General features: G+C 43.5%; 2 protein-coding genes across 3 annotated transcripts in view; one reads left to right on the top strand and one right to left on the bottom strand.

Moving 5' to 3' along the window:
- Positions 1-22: 22 nt before the first annotated feature.
- Positions 23-8624, top strand: AIMP2 (aminoacyl tRNA synthetase complex interacting multifunctional protein 2). Of its 2 annotated transcripts, none has more exons than XM_054041658.1 (4): positions 23-123; positions 3964-4170; positions 4752-4983; positions 8082-8624. In XM_054041658.1, the coding sequence occupies exons 1-4, from the start codon at positions 109-111 to the stop codon at positions 8465-8467; spliced, it is 840 nt and encodes a 279-aa protein (XP_053897633.1). In that variant the 5' UTR covers positions 23-108; the 3' UTR covers positions 8468-8624. The 2 variants fall into 2 exon arrangements, with proteins under 2 accessions (XP_053897633.1, XP_053897632.1); XM_054041657.1 differs by having other exon boundaries at positions 51-237.
- Positions 8625-9305: 681 nt separating this feature from the next.
- The window catches only part of EIF2AK1 (eukaryotic translation initiation factor 2 alpha kinase 1), a 36939-nt gene continuing 33720 nt past the window's right edge, over positions 9306-12524 (bottom strand). Inside the window, exons 12-15 of the mRNA XM_054042670.1 lie at positions 12400-12520; positions 12183-12262; positions 10963-11196; positions 9306-9532 (exon numbers count right to left, since the gene is read on the bottom strand). Coding sequence (XP_053898645.1) covers positions 9398-9532; positions 10963-11196; positions 12183-12262; positions 12400-12520 — 570 coding nt within the window. The 3' untranslated portion in view covers positions 9306-9397. The remainder of the gene's footprint in view (positions 9533-10962; positions 11197-12182; positions 12263-12399; positions 12521-12524) is intronic.

The raw sequence follows: 12524 nt of genomic DNA, 5'->3' as shown, positions 1-12524 counted from the left end.
TTGAGGTGGGCGGGGCAGTTTCTGGGCTGGTGCCTGCTGCGGTGGCAGCGTAGTGTGATTGACTCAGTCAGCCGGGGTTAGCAGTAGGTGCGGGGCTGCTGTGGCGCGATGCCCATGTACAAGGTGAGGTCCTTTCACGGGGCGCCCGGCGCGGTGCGGGCCGAGCAGCTCCCCACCTGCATGTACCGGCTGCAGAACCTGCACCGCGGCCCGGCGGCCGCCGCGCCACCGCACCAGGTAGGAGCGGAGCGGGAGGTGGGCTCCTGAGGAGCGCGGCCGCCGCACGCGGGCGGAACGGAGGCCTGTTTGGGGGGCTCGGCTGGGAGCGGTGGGGGTTGGGCTTCTGGGCCAGCCCGCTGCCTCACGGGAAGGGTCTACGCGGCCCCTGGAGCTGGGCCCTGTGGACTCTTCCCCCCCCCCCAGGGAGGGACACGGCTCCGTCCCCACGTAGCCGAGGAGCCCGGACCCGGGTATTCACCCCAAGGGGGGGGGGGTGAGAAGTCAGGCAGCTCGCGGAACCCCCAAGCCCTGGGGTGGGGGGGTCTCCTCAATTCCTGCACCGGGGGAAGCCAGCCGTTGCTTTGTGTGGCCACTTCCGGGAAACCCTCGTCTGGTGGAGCTCTGTCCCGGCCTACCCGGCTGCGTGCTCTTGATAACGCCGAGCCTCCTTTGTCGGCAGTGAAGTTTGCCTGCCCATAGTCGCATGGGCTCTGACTGTGTGAACGCTGAATGTTGTGGGACCTGTACGCTCAAAGCCCTCTGCGGATAGTACTAGGAACTGGGAGGTTATGGGGGGAGGGATAGCTCAGTGGTTTGAGCATTGGCCCGCTAAACCCAGGGTTGTGAGTTCAATCCTTGAGGGGTCCATTTAGGGATCTGGGGCAAAAATCTGTCTGGGGATTGGTCCTGCTTTGAGCAGGGGGTTGGACTAGATGACCTCCTGAGGTCCCTTCCAACCCTGATATTCTATGATTCTAGTCCCTTAGCATCTCTGCTGCAGGAGTGGGGAAACTGAGACAAGAAGATAAAATGTCTTTCTTGAGGCTATAGAGTCCTAGGCAAAGCTTTCGGCATGCCCTGGACTCCATCTCTCTTTGTAGAAGGCTGTGCCAGAGTCTGTTTTATTTTTTGAGATTAAGATGTTGTGTCTTGCCTTGATGGCTGTGAAGGTAACCATAGAATGTGAATCAAGTGTAAGGTGATAGCACTGTTGTCCTGACTGCAACAATATGACTGAGAAATGTTAATTCCCTATGCATCTTAATGGGTTATCTACTCAAAACCTAAATATAGTAGTACAAATGTCAGCATTGTCAGCTATTTGCTGATTATGTTATCAGACATCAATTTTACATTCTTTACCCACAGTCTCAAACCAGTTTGCATACCCAGGTGCCAAAAGTTCCAACTCTTCCTTTCCAGTTGCCTGACCCTTCAGTTTCCCTGACATCTACAAAGCAGTTAGGAATTGTCAATACAAAAATCTGTGGCATAGCAAAAATGGGACAGTGTAAAATAAATGTAGTGGTCTGTAGATTAAATATTTTGATAGCCAAACCTGGGAAGTCATGGGTGGTGTGTGTGCGAAGGAGCAGATAGTTCATGACGGAATATTTCAGTGTTCTGCAGAGCAGAAAAAGTTGGCGAATTATTAGTCTATTTACTGTACTTCACCAGCTCTGTTTACATGTCCTCTACAGAAATGAAGTATTACTACACATACTTGACATAGCTATTTTTGTGAAAATCAGATCTAATTGTTAGGTTTGGTACCCACATGCACTAAAATATCACTAGGTGTGAATTAAAATCAATGTAGGTGTTTTAGCGCAAGGGTATGCGGACCAGCCCATACGATGTATTTCATACTGTTCTTGGTGAAACCTCACTGTTAGTACTAAATAGAAGCTTTTTCTTTCCTCATACTTTGAAGAATCAAGGGCCACACCTAAGATAACGCACAAGGATATACATTAGGTGTTTGCCTTTAGCACCAAAGTACTTTCATTATGCATTGTATAGGCTGCCTGTTGCCATTTGGCTTTTTTTTAAATCAGTAATCTTGATTAAAAATTGGCATGAAACAATCTTGTATGTCTTGCCTGGTAATAACTAAAACTTTTACTGCCACTTTTTTTAAGGATCTCCAAAGTACTTCACAAAGATAGGTATTATCCAACTACCACAGATGGGTAAAATACTTTGCTTGGATTTGTATAACAGTTCTGGGAAGAACCAGATCTGACTCTAAGCCTTACGTTTGAGCTCTAGAATTCACTTTTATTTAAAGCTTTTTGATATTGCAACATCAGCATGAGTTTCATCACTATGAAAGTCACTAGTTGAAGTAAGTGGCTGGCAAGTCATTCTTGGTTCTTTAGGCTTCTGTATTCATGAAGTCCTTAAACTCTTCAAAGTTTAATTTTGAATTCTTATGTATGTAGATTTGCAGTTTTTATCTGCAATATGGTTTTGATTAAGAACATAACATAAGAACGGCCGTACCGGGTCAGACCAAAGGTCCACCTAGCCCAGTATCCTGTCTACGGACAGTGGCCAATGCTAGGTGCCCCAGAGGGAGTGGACGAACAGGCAGTGATCAAGTGATCTCTCTCCTGCCATCCATCTCCATCCTCTGACAAACAGAGGCTAGGGACACCATTCCTTACCCATCCTAGCTAATAGCCATTAATGGACTTAACCTCCATGAATTTATCCAGTTCTCTTTTAAACCCTGTTATAGTCCTAGCCTTAACAACCTTCTTAGGTAAGGAGTTCCACAAGTTGACTGTGCACTGCGTGAAGAAGAACTTCCTTGTATTTGTTTTAAACCTGCTGCCTATTAATTTCATTTGGTGACCCCTAGTTCTTGTATTATGGGAATAAGTAAATAACTTTTCCTTATCCACTTTCTCCACATCACTCATGATTTTATATACCTCTATCATATCCCCCCTTAGTCTCCTCTTTTCCAAGCTGAAGAGTCCTAGCCTCTTTAATCTCTCCTCATATGGGACCCGTTCCAAACCCCTAATCATTTTAGTTGCCCTTTTCTGAACCTTTTCTAGTGCCAACATATCTTTTTTGAGATGAGGAGACCACATCTGTATGCAGTATTCGAGATGTGGGCGTACCATCGATTTATATAAGGGCAATAATATATTCTCAGTCTTATTCTTTATCCCCTTTTTAATGATCCCTAACATCCTGTTTGCTTTTTTGACCGCCTCTGCATACTGCGCGGACATCTTCAGAGAACTATCCACGATGACTCCAAGATCTTTTTCCTGACTTGTTGTAGCTAAATTAGCCCCCATCATATTGGATGTATAGCTGGGGTTATTTTTTCCAATGTGCATTACTTTACATTTATCCACATTAAATTTCATTTGCCATTTTGTTGCCCAATCACTTAGTTTTGTGAGATCTTTTTGAAGTTCATCACAGTCCGAGGACTGACCCTTGGGGAACACCACTAGTTACCCCTCTCCATTCTGAGAATTTACCATTAATTCCTACCCTTTGTTCCCGGTCTTTTAACCAGTTCTCAATCCATGAAAGGACCTTCCCTTTTATCCCATGATTAGGTCTTAGAATCACTGTTCTGTAGATGGAGCTGTAACACGTGGATCAAAAATTGTTTAATAAACTACTTAAGATATTTTAACCAATAGGATTTCAGTAAACCATTTAAATAAGGGGCATATTTACAATCCATCATTTTGCAGTCATCTGTTCACGTAAAGTCAGTGGAAGTGACATGGGTTACTAATAAGCTTAAGAATTTCCCTTAGGATATTTTTAAAAACTTTTCATAGTGTGTTAAAATGAAAGGTGTGATGTGACTAGTGTCAAATAAATTCCTATAGAGTTTTATGCACAGTTCATTCAATGATATACAATAATTGTATTGATGTATTGGGTATGAGTGAAAATAAATTTAATCTAATTCTTTCCCTCTAGGAAGAGGTTGACTCATCACTTCTAGCACTTGAATCCCGCCAAGAAGAGATCTTAAAACGCTTGTATGAACTTAAAACTGCTGTCGATGGGCTCTCAAAGATGATACAAACACCAGATGCTGACTTTGATGTAACTAATATAATTCAAGCTGATGAATATGCTCCTTTGACTGCAAACGCAGCAGACTTAGATTCAATGCTTGGGAAGGCAAGTCCAGACTAGTTTATTATCAATATACATGTGTCCAGTGAATGAATTACCTTTTGTGCAGAGGTCTCTGTGATCAGTAGTTAATTTGCATCCAAATTTGAATAAGAAGGGTAAAAAACTGCAGGCGGAGTAAAATTTGGGCTGCTCAAAACTGGTATGTACAAAAGACCTACTACTGCTCTTTAAAATAAAATCTGTTCAGTTTGGGTTATTTGAAACCTCCAGATCACAGAACTCTAAGATGGACTAGTTGATCTTGAAATTATGGCCATGGCACTAAATCTTAGTTCTGTTGACGTTAATGGACTCTTTACCTTGGACTTCAGCTAGAACCAGGTTTTGACTCATAATTAGCACTGTGTTTTTTATCTTAGAAATATTACTGCTTGGTAAGGAGGTTGCTTGAGCAGACATTGTAAATGTTAAAAATAAATGGAATGCTATAAGGTTTAGGATATACAACTATATGGCCTGATAAATTTCTTGTTCAACACCAAATTGTACTTATTGAATGTCTCTGCAGTGCAATGAGTGGTTGCACATTAATGTCTGCTAAATATTATTTACTTTTGATGCAGGATTATGGTGCTCTGAAAGATATTGTGATCAATGCAAACCCTTCTCAACCTCCATTGTCACTGCTAGTACTGCACAGTCTGCTGTGTGAGCGTTATAAGATTTTATCAGCTGTTCATACACACTCATCAGTGAAATGTGTGCCAGAAAACCTCTTGAAATGCTTCGGTGAGCAGACTAGGAAACAATCACGTCACGAGTATCAGTTGGGCTTCACTCTCATTTGGAAGAATGGTAAGAATGGCATCTAACTTACAGAAGGGGAGTGTTGGCTTTCAAATGGTTAAATAGTTCTAATTTCAGGCATTTGCTTTAGATGAACACAGCATTTAAAGGGTCATTCAATTTGAAAAATCACACTTCCATGTGAATTTTGTACCTACTGTTGCTACAAGTGATTCCTAAGGTTACTAAAAAAGAAAAATCAGAGCTTTTTTTCTTAATGTCCTTTTGACAGCAGTTTGTGTACGCTCAAATGTGTCTTGTTCAGGTGTATCCCTCATCTGCTCTGGAAGGAGCTTCCACAAGCATGTTCTTCCTCAGCTAGGCAAGAAATGGGGGGGGGGGGGGGGGGTGCCAACCCTCCTGGTTTTGCTGGCAGTCTCCTGGAATCACGCTCTATCTTCTGGAGGCTACTTCAGCCAAACCGGGAGATTTTGGGTGCTAACAGTCTGGCACGGCAGCGGGGCTAAGGTAGTTTCCCTACCTGCCCTGGCACCCTCCCTGGGGTTGGGGGAGGGCAGGGGGTCTCTGCGCGCTGCCCCCACCCTGAGTGCTGACTCCACAGCTCCCACTGACCGGGAACTGCAGCCAATGGGAGCTGTAGGGGCAGAGCTTGCAGGCAGTGGTGCAAGGAGACCCACTGGCCCCCTTGCCTAGGAGCCGCTGCTAGAGGGATGTGCCGGTCGCTTTCGGGAACTGCCCGAGGTAAATGCTGGTCCCCTGACCACCTCCTGCACCCCAATAGAGCCCGCAACCAAACTCCCTTCCAAAGCCTGACCCCACACCCCCTCCCGCAACCAAACTCCCTCCCAAAGCCTGACTCCACACCCCCTCCCGCACCCAAACTCCATAGGTGCTGGAACTAGTAGTGCTGTAGCACCCCCGGCTTGAAGTAGTTTCCATTATATACAGGGCTTACAGTTTGGTTCAATGGCTCTCAGCATTGCCACTATGCAAATTGTTTCAGCAGCCCTGCTAAACTCCCTCGCAGAGCCTGATCCCACACCTCCTCCCAGAGCCCAGTTGTATGGGGTTTACCAATGCCTGGGAATCCAGAAGAAATTAATCCAAGAGGAGCCAAAGACTGCAAGCCTTATTAGTGACATTATTTTATACCTTCAGTAAATGAGGCATAAAAGCCTACTCCTGTTTGTCCTCTTCCACCACGAACTTCCATTTTAGCCAGGCTGAGTTCGAGCTATCTCCCTTTCAGTTCATATCCCTATCAATTTTATATAAAAAGTTATTAAACTAATATTTTCTTGTTATTCTGAAAGTCTTTTCTGTAGTGAACTGCATTCTCATTTGATGATTCTCTAAATATGAATAAGGGTAAAATCCTACTACAATAGTAGCACTATCCAGTTAGGGAGATAGTGAAACAATGACAGACATTCCTAAACTTATTTCATACTGCACAGAAACTACATTAAAAGAACATTATTAAAATTGCAAAGTCAAGCCCTTAAAAGTTAGGAACTTTGCATAGGTAGCCTTAATTTTCAATCTTAATTTGGCTCCCTTGTGTGTATGCATTTGATGGTCTTTAATTCATAATCACATACTACTTTTTCACAGGACCTGCTGTGGGGATGAATGAGGGGTGTGTAGTAGAGACTTGGCGGTAGGACCCCTGCCTCATTTGTTGCAGAAGTAGGAAGGTGTGTAGTGAATGAGTTGGGATTGCAGGAAGAGAAAGGACAGTCTCATAGTTATGGCAGTTGAATGTGGAGTACACCAGGAACTTAGGTCCTAGGCATCTCAAATTGGGCACCTGAAATTAGTAGATACTTTTGATCTTAATTTCTTGTCTTTAGTTTCTCCATCTCTAAAATACACCCTGGCTCACAGGGTTAAGACAAATTCATTATTTGGGAAGGAACTCCAATAATCTAGTAGTAAGCAACATGGAAAAGCTCATAAGGAGATTAATCATTCTGTTTTTAAGAGCAGGTCTTGAATAGTATGCAGTAAGGCAGGCATAGGGCCATGCATTGAGCAATTAGAAAACAATATTGAATAGCTGTTCATTGAGTACTGAATGAAGCAGGAATCCTGTGGGGGAAAAGTGTGATCATATAATTAAAGACTATCATAATATATATGTACAAGGGGGGTGAATTTAGGTTGCAGTATTCAAAAAGCAAGAAAGGTATACACAAATAACTCCTGAAAACAAATTCTGTTGGAGAGCATCATCTTCAATCCATGCATTATTCATCAGTAGAACTGGAATATTTACATCTGCCTCACAGACCTCTGCCCCTGGAGTTTATGGAGTAGTAAGTAGTTATCCTCTGTGTACCAGCTGAGAGTGCGGGGGATAGGACACTTCGCCTGTGAGTTTCACTGATATTTGGTGATACTCAAGCATGTTGGGTTTCATTCCAGGCTCTGTGGAGTGTAGTCTAGTGGGCAAAGACTCCTTTACCCCTTTCCCAGCCATTGGCACTCTTCATTGGAATCAACCAACTGTCACCTCCCCATTGCCTAGGCCCAATGAATCATGGAGAGCATGAGAGAGTGTTAGGTACTTGCCCTAGGCAGGTTCCTTGACCTAGCATAGTCCAGAATTCACTGCAGGGAAAGTTCTGCTCAGCCTCAAACTGCAGCATGCCCACTGAGGACAGAATCTTCAAGGAATTTAGCTGTTAAAATCTAAGTCCCCAATGAGCATGTGGAAACTGACTTTTCAAAGGCTTAGAACTTGGCCAAATTTGGATTTATCACAGCAAAAGCCCTCCTCTTTCCCAAACTTCAGGGCCCTGCTCCATAGTATTGGGCAGTAGGGGAAGGAGGTAGTGCTAGAACGTCTCATTGAAAAGTTAGGCTGAACTTAACAGAAGCAAAAAGTATTTTTTCCTAGACTCATTCTTGGAAACAGCTGAAATGTTTAAAAAAAAAACAACCCTGGAGACCGAAGCAGACACCTAGCATGGAAAACTTCAACCCAACAGGGCAAGTTATAAGTAACTGAAAACAGGATCTTCTAGAGAAAACTTTAATAGGCAGCACTAGCAGCCCCGCCTCTACTACTAATCAACCCTTTTCCCTATATGTAATGTAAACATTTGTGGTGCCAACTGTTCTTAATTTTGTCTTAATTTCAGTTCCCAAGCCCCAGATGAAGTTCAGCATTCAAACCATGTGTCCCATTGAAGGAGAAGGAAATATTGCTAGATTTTTGTTCTCCTTATTTGGCCAGAAGCATAATGCAGTCACTTCAACTCTGATAGACAGTTGGGTGGATACAGCCATCTTCCAGCTGAAGGAAGGTAGCAATAAAGAAAAAGCAGCAGTCTTACGCTCCATGAACACCACCCTTGGCAAGACACCCTGGCTGGGGGGAAATGAACTCACTGTAGCAGACATCGTGGCGTGGTGTGCACTTCAGCAGACAAGTAGCTCTAATGCTGTTCCAGCCAATGTACAGAAATGGATGAAGTCTTGTGAGAATTTGGCACCTTTCAACAGTGCCCTTAAACTATTAAAATGAGTATGCACTCTTCCAAGGGGGATTCTGTAGTTTTATTCCACCTGACTGTTGTGGTGGTTGTGAAAGTCTCTTCTAAAATGTATTTTAGTAAGATTGTGGACTGAAGTCTTTTAACATCAATTGTAAAATCTTATACCAATAAAGACATTACAGTTGCCTTTTGCTTTTAATCTTCATTGTATGAGATTAAAATGAACCCATAATAGCCTGTGGTGCCACCGCTATATGTTAGACCAGTGGTTGTAAGTGTTGAGGGCATGTTTGGACCCCCAACTATCCCCCCCAAGGATCCAGGAAGATGCTTAGAGCTAAAATGCTAGATGTAAACAGTAGGCACTCCCCTGCACTGGCAACCCGGGAGAAGTGTGTGATCAGACACTACTAAAAAAACAGCTCCAGCCACACACTGCCTACTGGGGGGGCAGGGGATGAAGGAGTGGGGGAGGCTGGGGGATAGAATGGGTAGTGACCCAATTAGGGAGAGGGGTACAGCAGGGGCACAGATAGGGTACATTGGGGAGCTGCTACTTAAGGGAGAATGCCAATGACTAAGACTAAAATATAGTCACAAGTATTTTTAGTAAAAGTCATGGACAGGTCACAGGTAGTAAACAAAAATTCACAGCCTGTGACCTCTCCATGACCTTTACTATAGTCCCCTAACTAAAACTTGGGCAGGGGGCTTAATTCCATGTCATGCTTCTTTATAAGATGTAAATTAAGGGTACTATATCACCAGAAGTGACCTTATAGTAACAAGTGAAATATGAGAGAGAGAGAGAGCGCATAACTAAATTATGCCTGAAAGACAAATACCATTAAAGTATAGACACAGGAAAGGTGTTTTGAAATATTTATATAAGAAACTTTATATAATTTTATAGGTTATATTGAGCTACTCATGTATATACAGTCTGACTGATGCTTTACTTAAACTGGAGAACCAAGCCTCTTGTGCTTTTCTTCTCTATCCTCTTTTTCTCTTGAAAGCAATTTTATTTTCTCCTTAAGTTTTTCAATTTCTTCCTCTTGCTGCATCACCTTCTGCTGTAGACTACAAATAACCTGAAAGCAAAAGTCAGTTTAAGAAAAGTCATGTATTGGAAGGATCCCTCTTAAATTTGCTTGCCACTAGCTAATACACCAAGCCAACTAAATGTTTTCCCCCTTGAAAAGTTAACTTACTCTACAGCCAAAAGAAATGCAAGTTTCACTGATGATAGGGATGGCAGTAGCAGACAGTTGGTAGCTGCAGCACTAGGGGGTGGACTTTTCCTTCTGCTACAGTACCAAGGGTACATCCAGGCTACCCGCTGAATCGGCGGGTAGTAATCGATCTATCGAGGATCGATATATCGCGTCTTGTCTAGATGCGATATATCGATCCCCGAACGCACTCCCGTCGACTCTGGAACTCCACCAGGGTGAGCAGTAGTAGCAGAGTCGATGGGGGAGCCGTGGCTGTTGATCCCACGCCATGAGGACCCGAGGTAAGTAGAAATAAGATACGTCGACTTCAGCTACGCTATTCCTGTAGCTGAAGTTGCATATCTTACATTGACACCCGCCCAGTGTAGACCAGCCCCAAGTGGCTTATGTTTTGCAGTGGTGCCCAAACTTTTCTTGTCACGTGCCACCTGCTCCCTGTAATGGAATCTGTCCACGTTCCCCCTCCATTACTGCACAGTTGGCATAGGTGCTGCACCCCCAGCTTGAAGTGGTTTCCATTATATACAGGGTTTACAGTTTGGTTTAATGGCTCTCGGCACACTCACTACAAATTGTTCCAGCGCCCCTGACAGTTGGCTGAACTGGACAGGGAGGAGGAGCTGGAGCTAGAGGCAGAGCTGGTTTGGTGGTGGAGAGGGAATGAGGGTGGAGCTGGGGCAGGGGTGAGTGGCACTCCCTCCCCACCCCTGTGGGGGCTAGCCTGGGCCCTGCCACATGCCCTCCCAACCTCTGCATGCCCCTGAGGAAGGGGGGGGGGGGGAATACATCCCACAGTTTAGGAACCACTGTTTTAAAGGGAGATGACTGAAATGTTCTGGTGCTTCTGAGATTAGAGCACAGCCCTTGAACCAGCATATAGGTGACTCAGAAGATCAACATTCTAAAGTGGTAAGGGAACCCCTGGTAGGTTTTGTGGTAGAAGCACAAGAGTGAGAATCCTGCAAAATTACGTTTTCAGAGAAGCAGATAAAACTGACGCAACAATGAAAATCAGTTATCTATTGAGACCAATATTTCTCAACCACCCAAGATTAGAAACACTGATGCAACAGCCCATGAAGTGGTCCTAAGCACAGTAATCAGAAAAGCACAACATTTGTTTTAAGTTGTAAAACTAGCAATGAGGGCATGCAAACAGGCAGAGGGAGAACACAGCTCTGTCAGCACAATGCAATTTTTTATGTTCCTCTTGCATAAAAGCATTTTTTCAGCTGTATGTTTTCTTATGCTGTACTAAAATGGAGGCTGTTAGAGTAATAACTTACATTTTCTGTATTATGAAACAGTTCACTTTCAAGAAGCTGAGCAGCAGTTGGTCTCTGTGATGACACCTCACTGGTTAGCAACTTAACATACTTGGTTTGTACTGGCCATTTACTGCTAAAAGAACTAGGAACATGGCCATTTCTTAAACTTGTCAAAATTTTGGTTCTTTCCATTTCTGTTCCAAATGGTTGAAAAAGTTCTAGAAGAATTACACCCACACTGTACATGTCTGACTGGAAGAGGGGAAAAAAGTAAAGAGGTCTAGTTACATTTATTTTCAAAATAAAATTTTCAATATTGTACACAGTTTCTAGGAAGCAATATCAGGTGTTGAACACTGCATCCTAAAAGCTAACTGTTTGGCACTTTGCTAAAGACAGTTTTAGCAGACACATGAACTACCTCATCACCAGGGCCGGCTTTAGCGTTTTTGCCGCCCCAAGAAGGGGGGGGGGAGGGAAGCGATCGCAAGCGGCGGCAGCTCTACCACTGCTTCATTCTACAGTGGCAATTCGGTGGCAGGTCCTTCACTCAGAGAAGAAGTGACGGCCCCGCCACCGAACGGCCAGACGTGCTGCCCCCCTCTTCATTGGCCGCCCCAGGCACCTGCTTGCTAGGCTGGTGCCTGGAGCCAGCCCTACTCATCACAGGAGGTGCACAAGAAAAAGGCAGAACTGAAACCTATGCCATAGCCAGTAGTGAGGAAACTTTACTAGTTATAGTGTAACTGCCCAGCAGGAGGCTTAGAGTTTTGTTCCTACTAACTGTAACAAGCATTTCTTTTAAAAACAAGTATAAATTTGTTTCATTACATTTAATCATAGAATATCAGAGTTGGAAGGGACCTCCGGAGGTCATCTAGTCCAACCCCCTGCTCAAAGCAGGAGCAATCCCCAGACAGATTTTTGCCCCAGATCCTTAAATGGCCCCCTCATGGATTGAACTCACAACCCTGGGTTTAGCAGGCCAATGCTCAAACCACTGAGCTATCCCTCCCCCCAAGTCTCATTCACTTTAACCTTTTCTTTTTAGAGAAATGTTGCTCTTAAGATTAAGCTTTGAAAAGACTCAAAACCATATGATTTCTTGAAAAAAGATGTATTTGAGAAGCAAAGACAAAGGTAATCACTATCTTAACCTAAAGAAAGTACATTAGAATAACAAATACTGGGCACAAAAGTATTTTTAAAACTCTATAGGAAAAAACAATTGTCACTACCTTGTAATCATAGTGAGATCCTTGCAACTGTTCTGGTGAAGCATACAGACAAGTACCAACTCCTGAAGTATGTTTTAGGCCTACAAAAAAGAAACTGAATTTAAATTGCTTCAGTGTCTTCAATTTCATTTATAAAAACTGATAATGATTTAAACATTAATCTTAAATAATAAATTGCTATTTTTTTAATTGAAAACTAATGTGTTTTTTCAATTACCATTTGTCTTCTCTGTCTTTAACCAGTGGTTTGGGTTTTCTTGTATAATATCTCTGCAAGCTAGTCCGAAATCTCCTATTTTCACATGGTGGTCTGATCCATATAGAAAGACATTTCTGGGCTAC

This window comes from Malaclemys terrapin, chromosome 10 (assembly GCF_027887155.1).
Source record: "Malaclemys terrapin pileata isolate rMalTer1 chromosome 10, rMalTer1.hap1, whole genome shotgun sequence".
NCBI lineage: Eukaryota > Metazoa > Chordata > Testudines > Emydidae > Malaclemys > Malaclemys terrapin.
The sequence above is the reverse complement of the archived record's forward strand: the minus strand, read 5'-3'. Positions and strand labels throughout refer to the sequence as shown.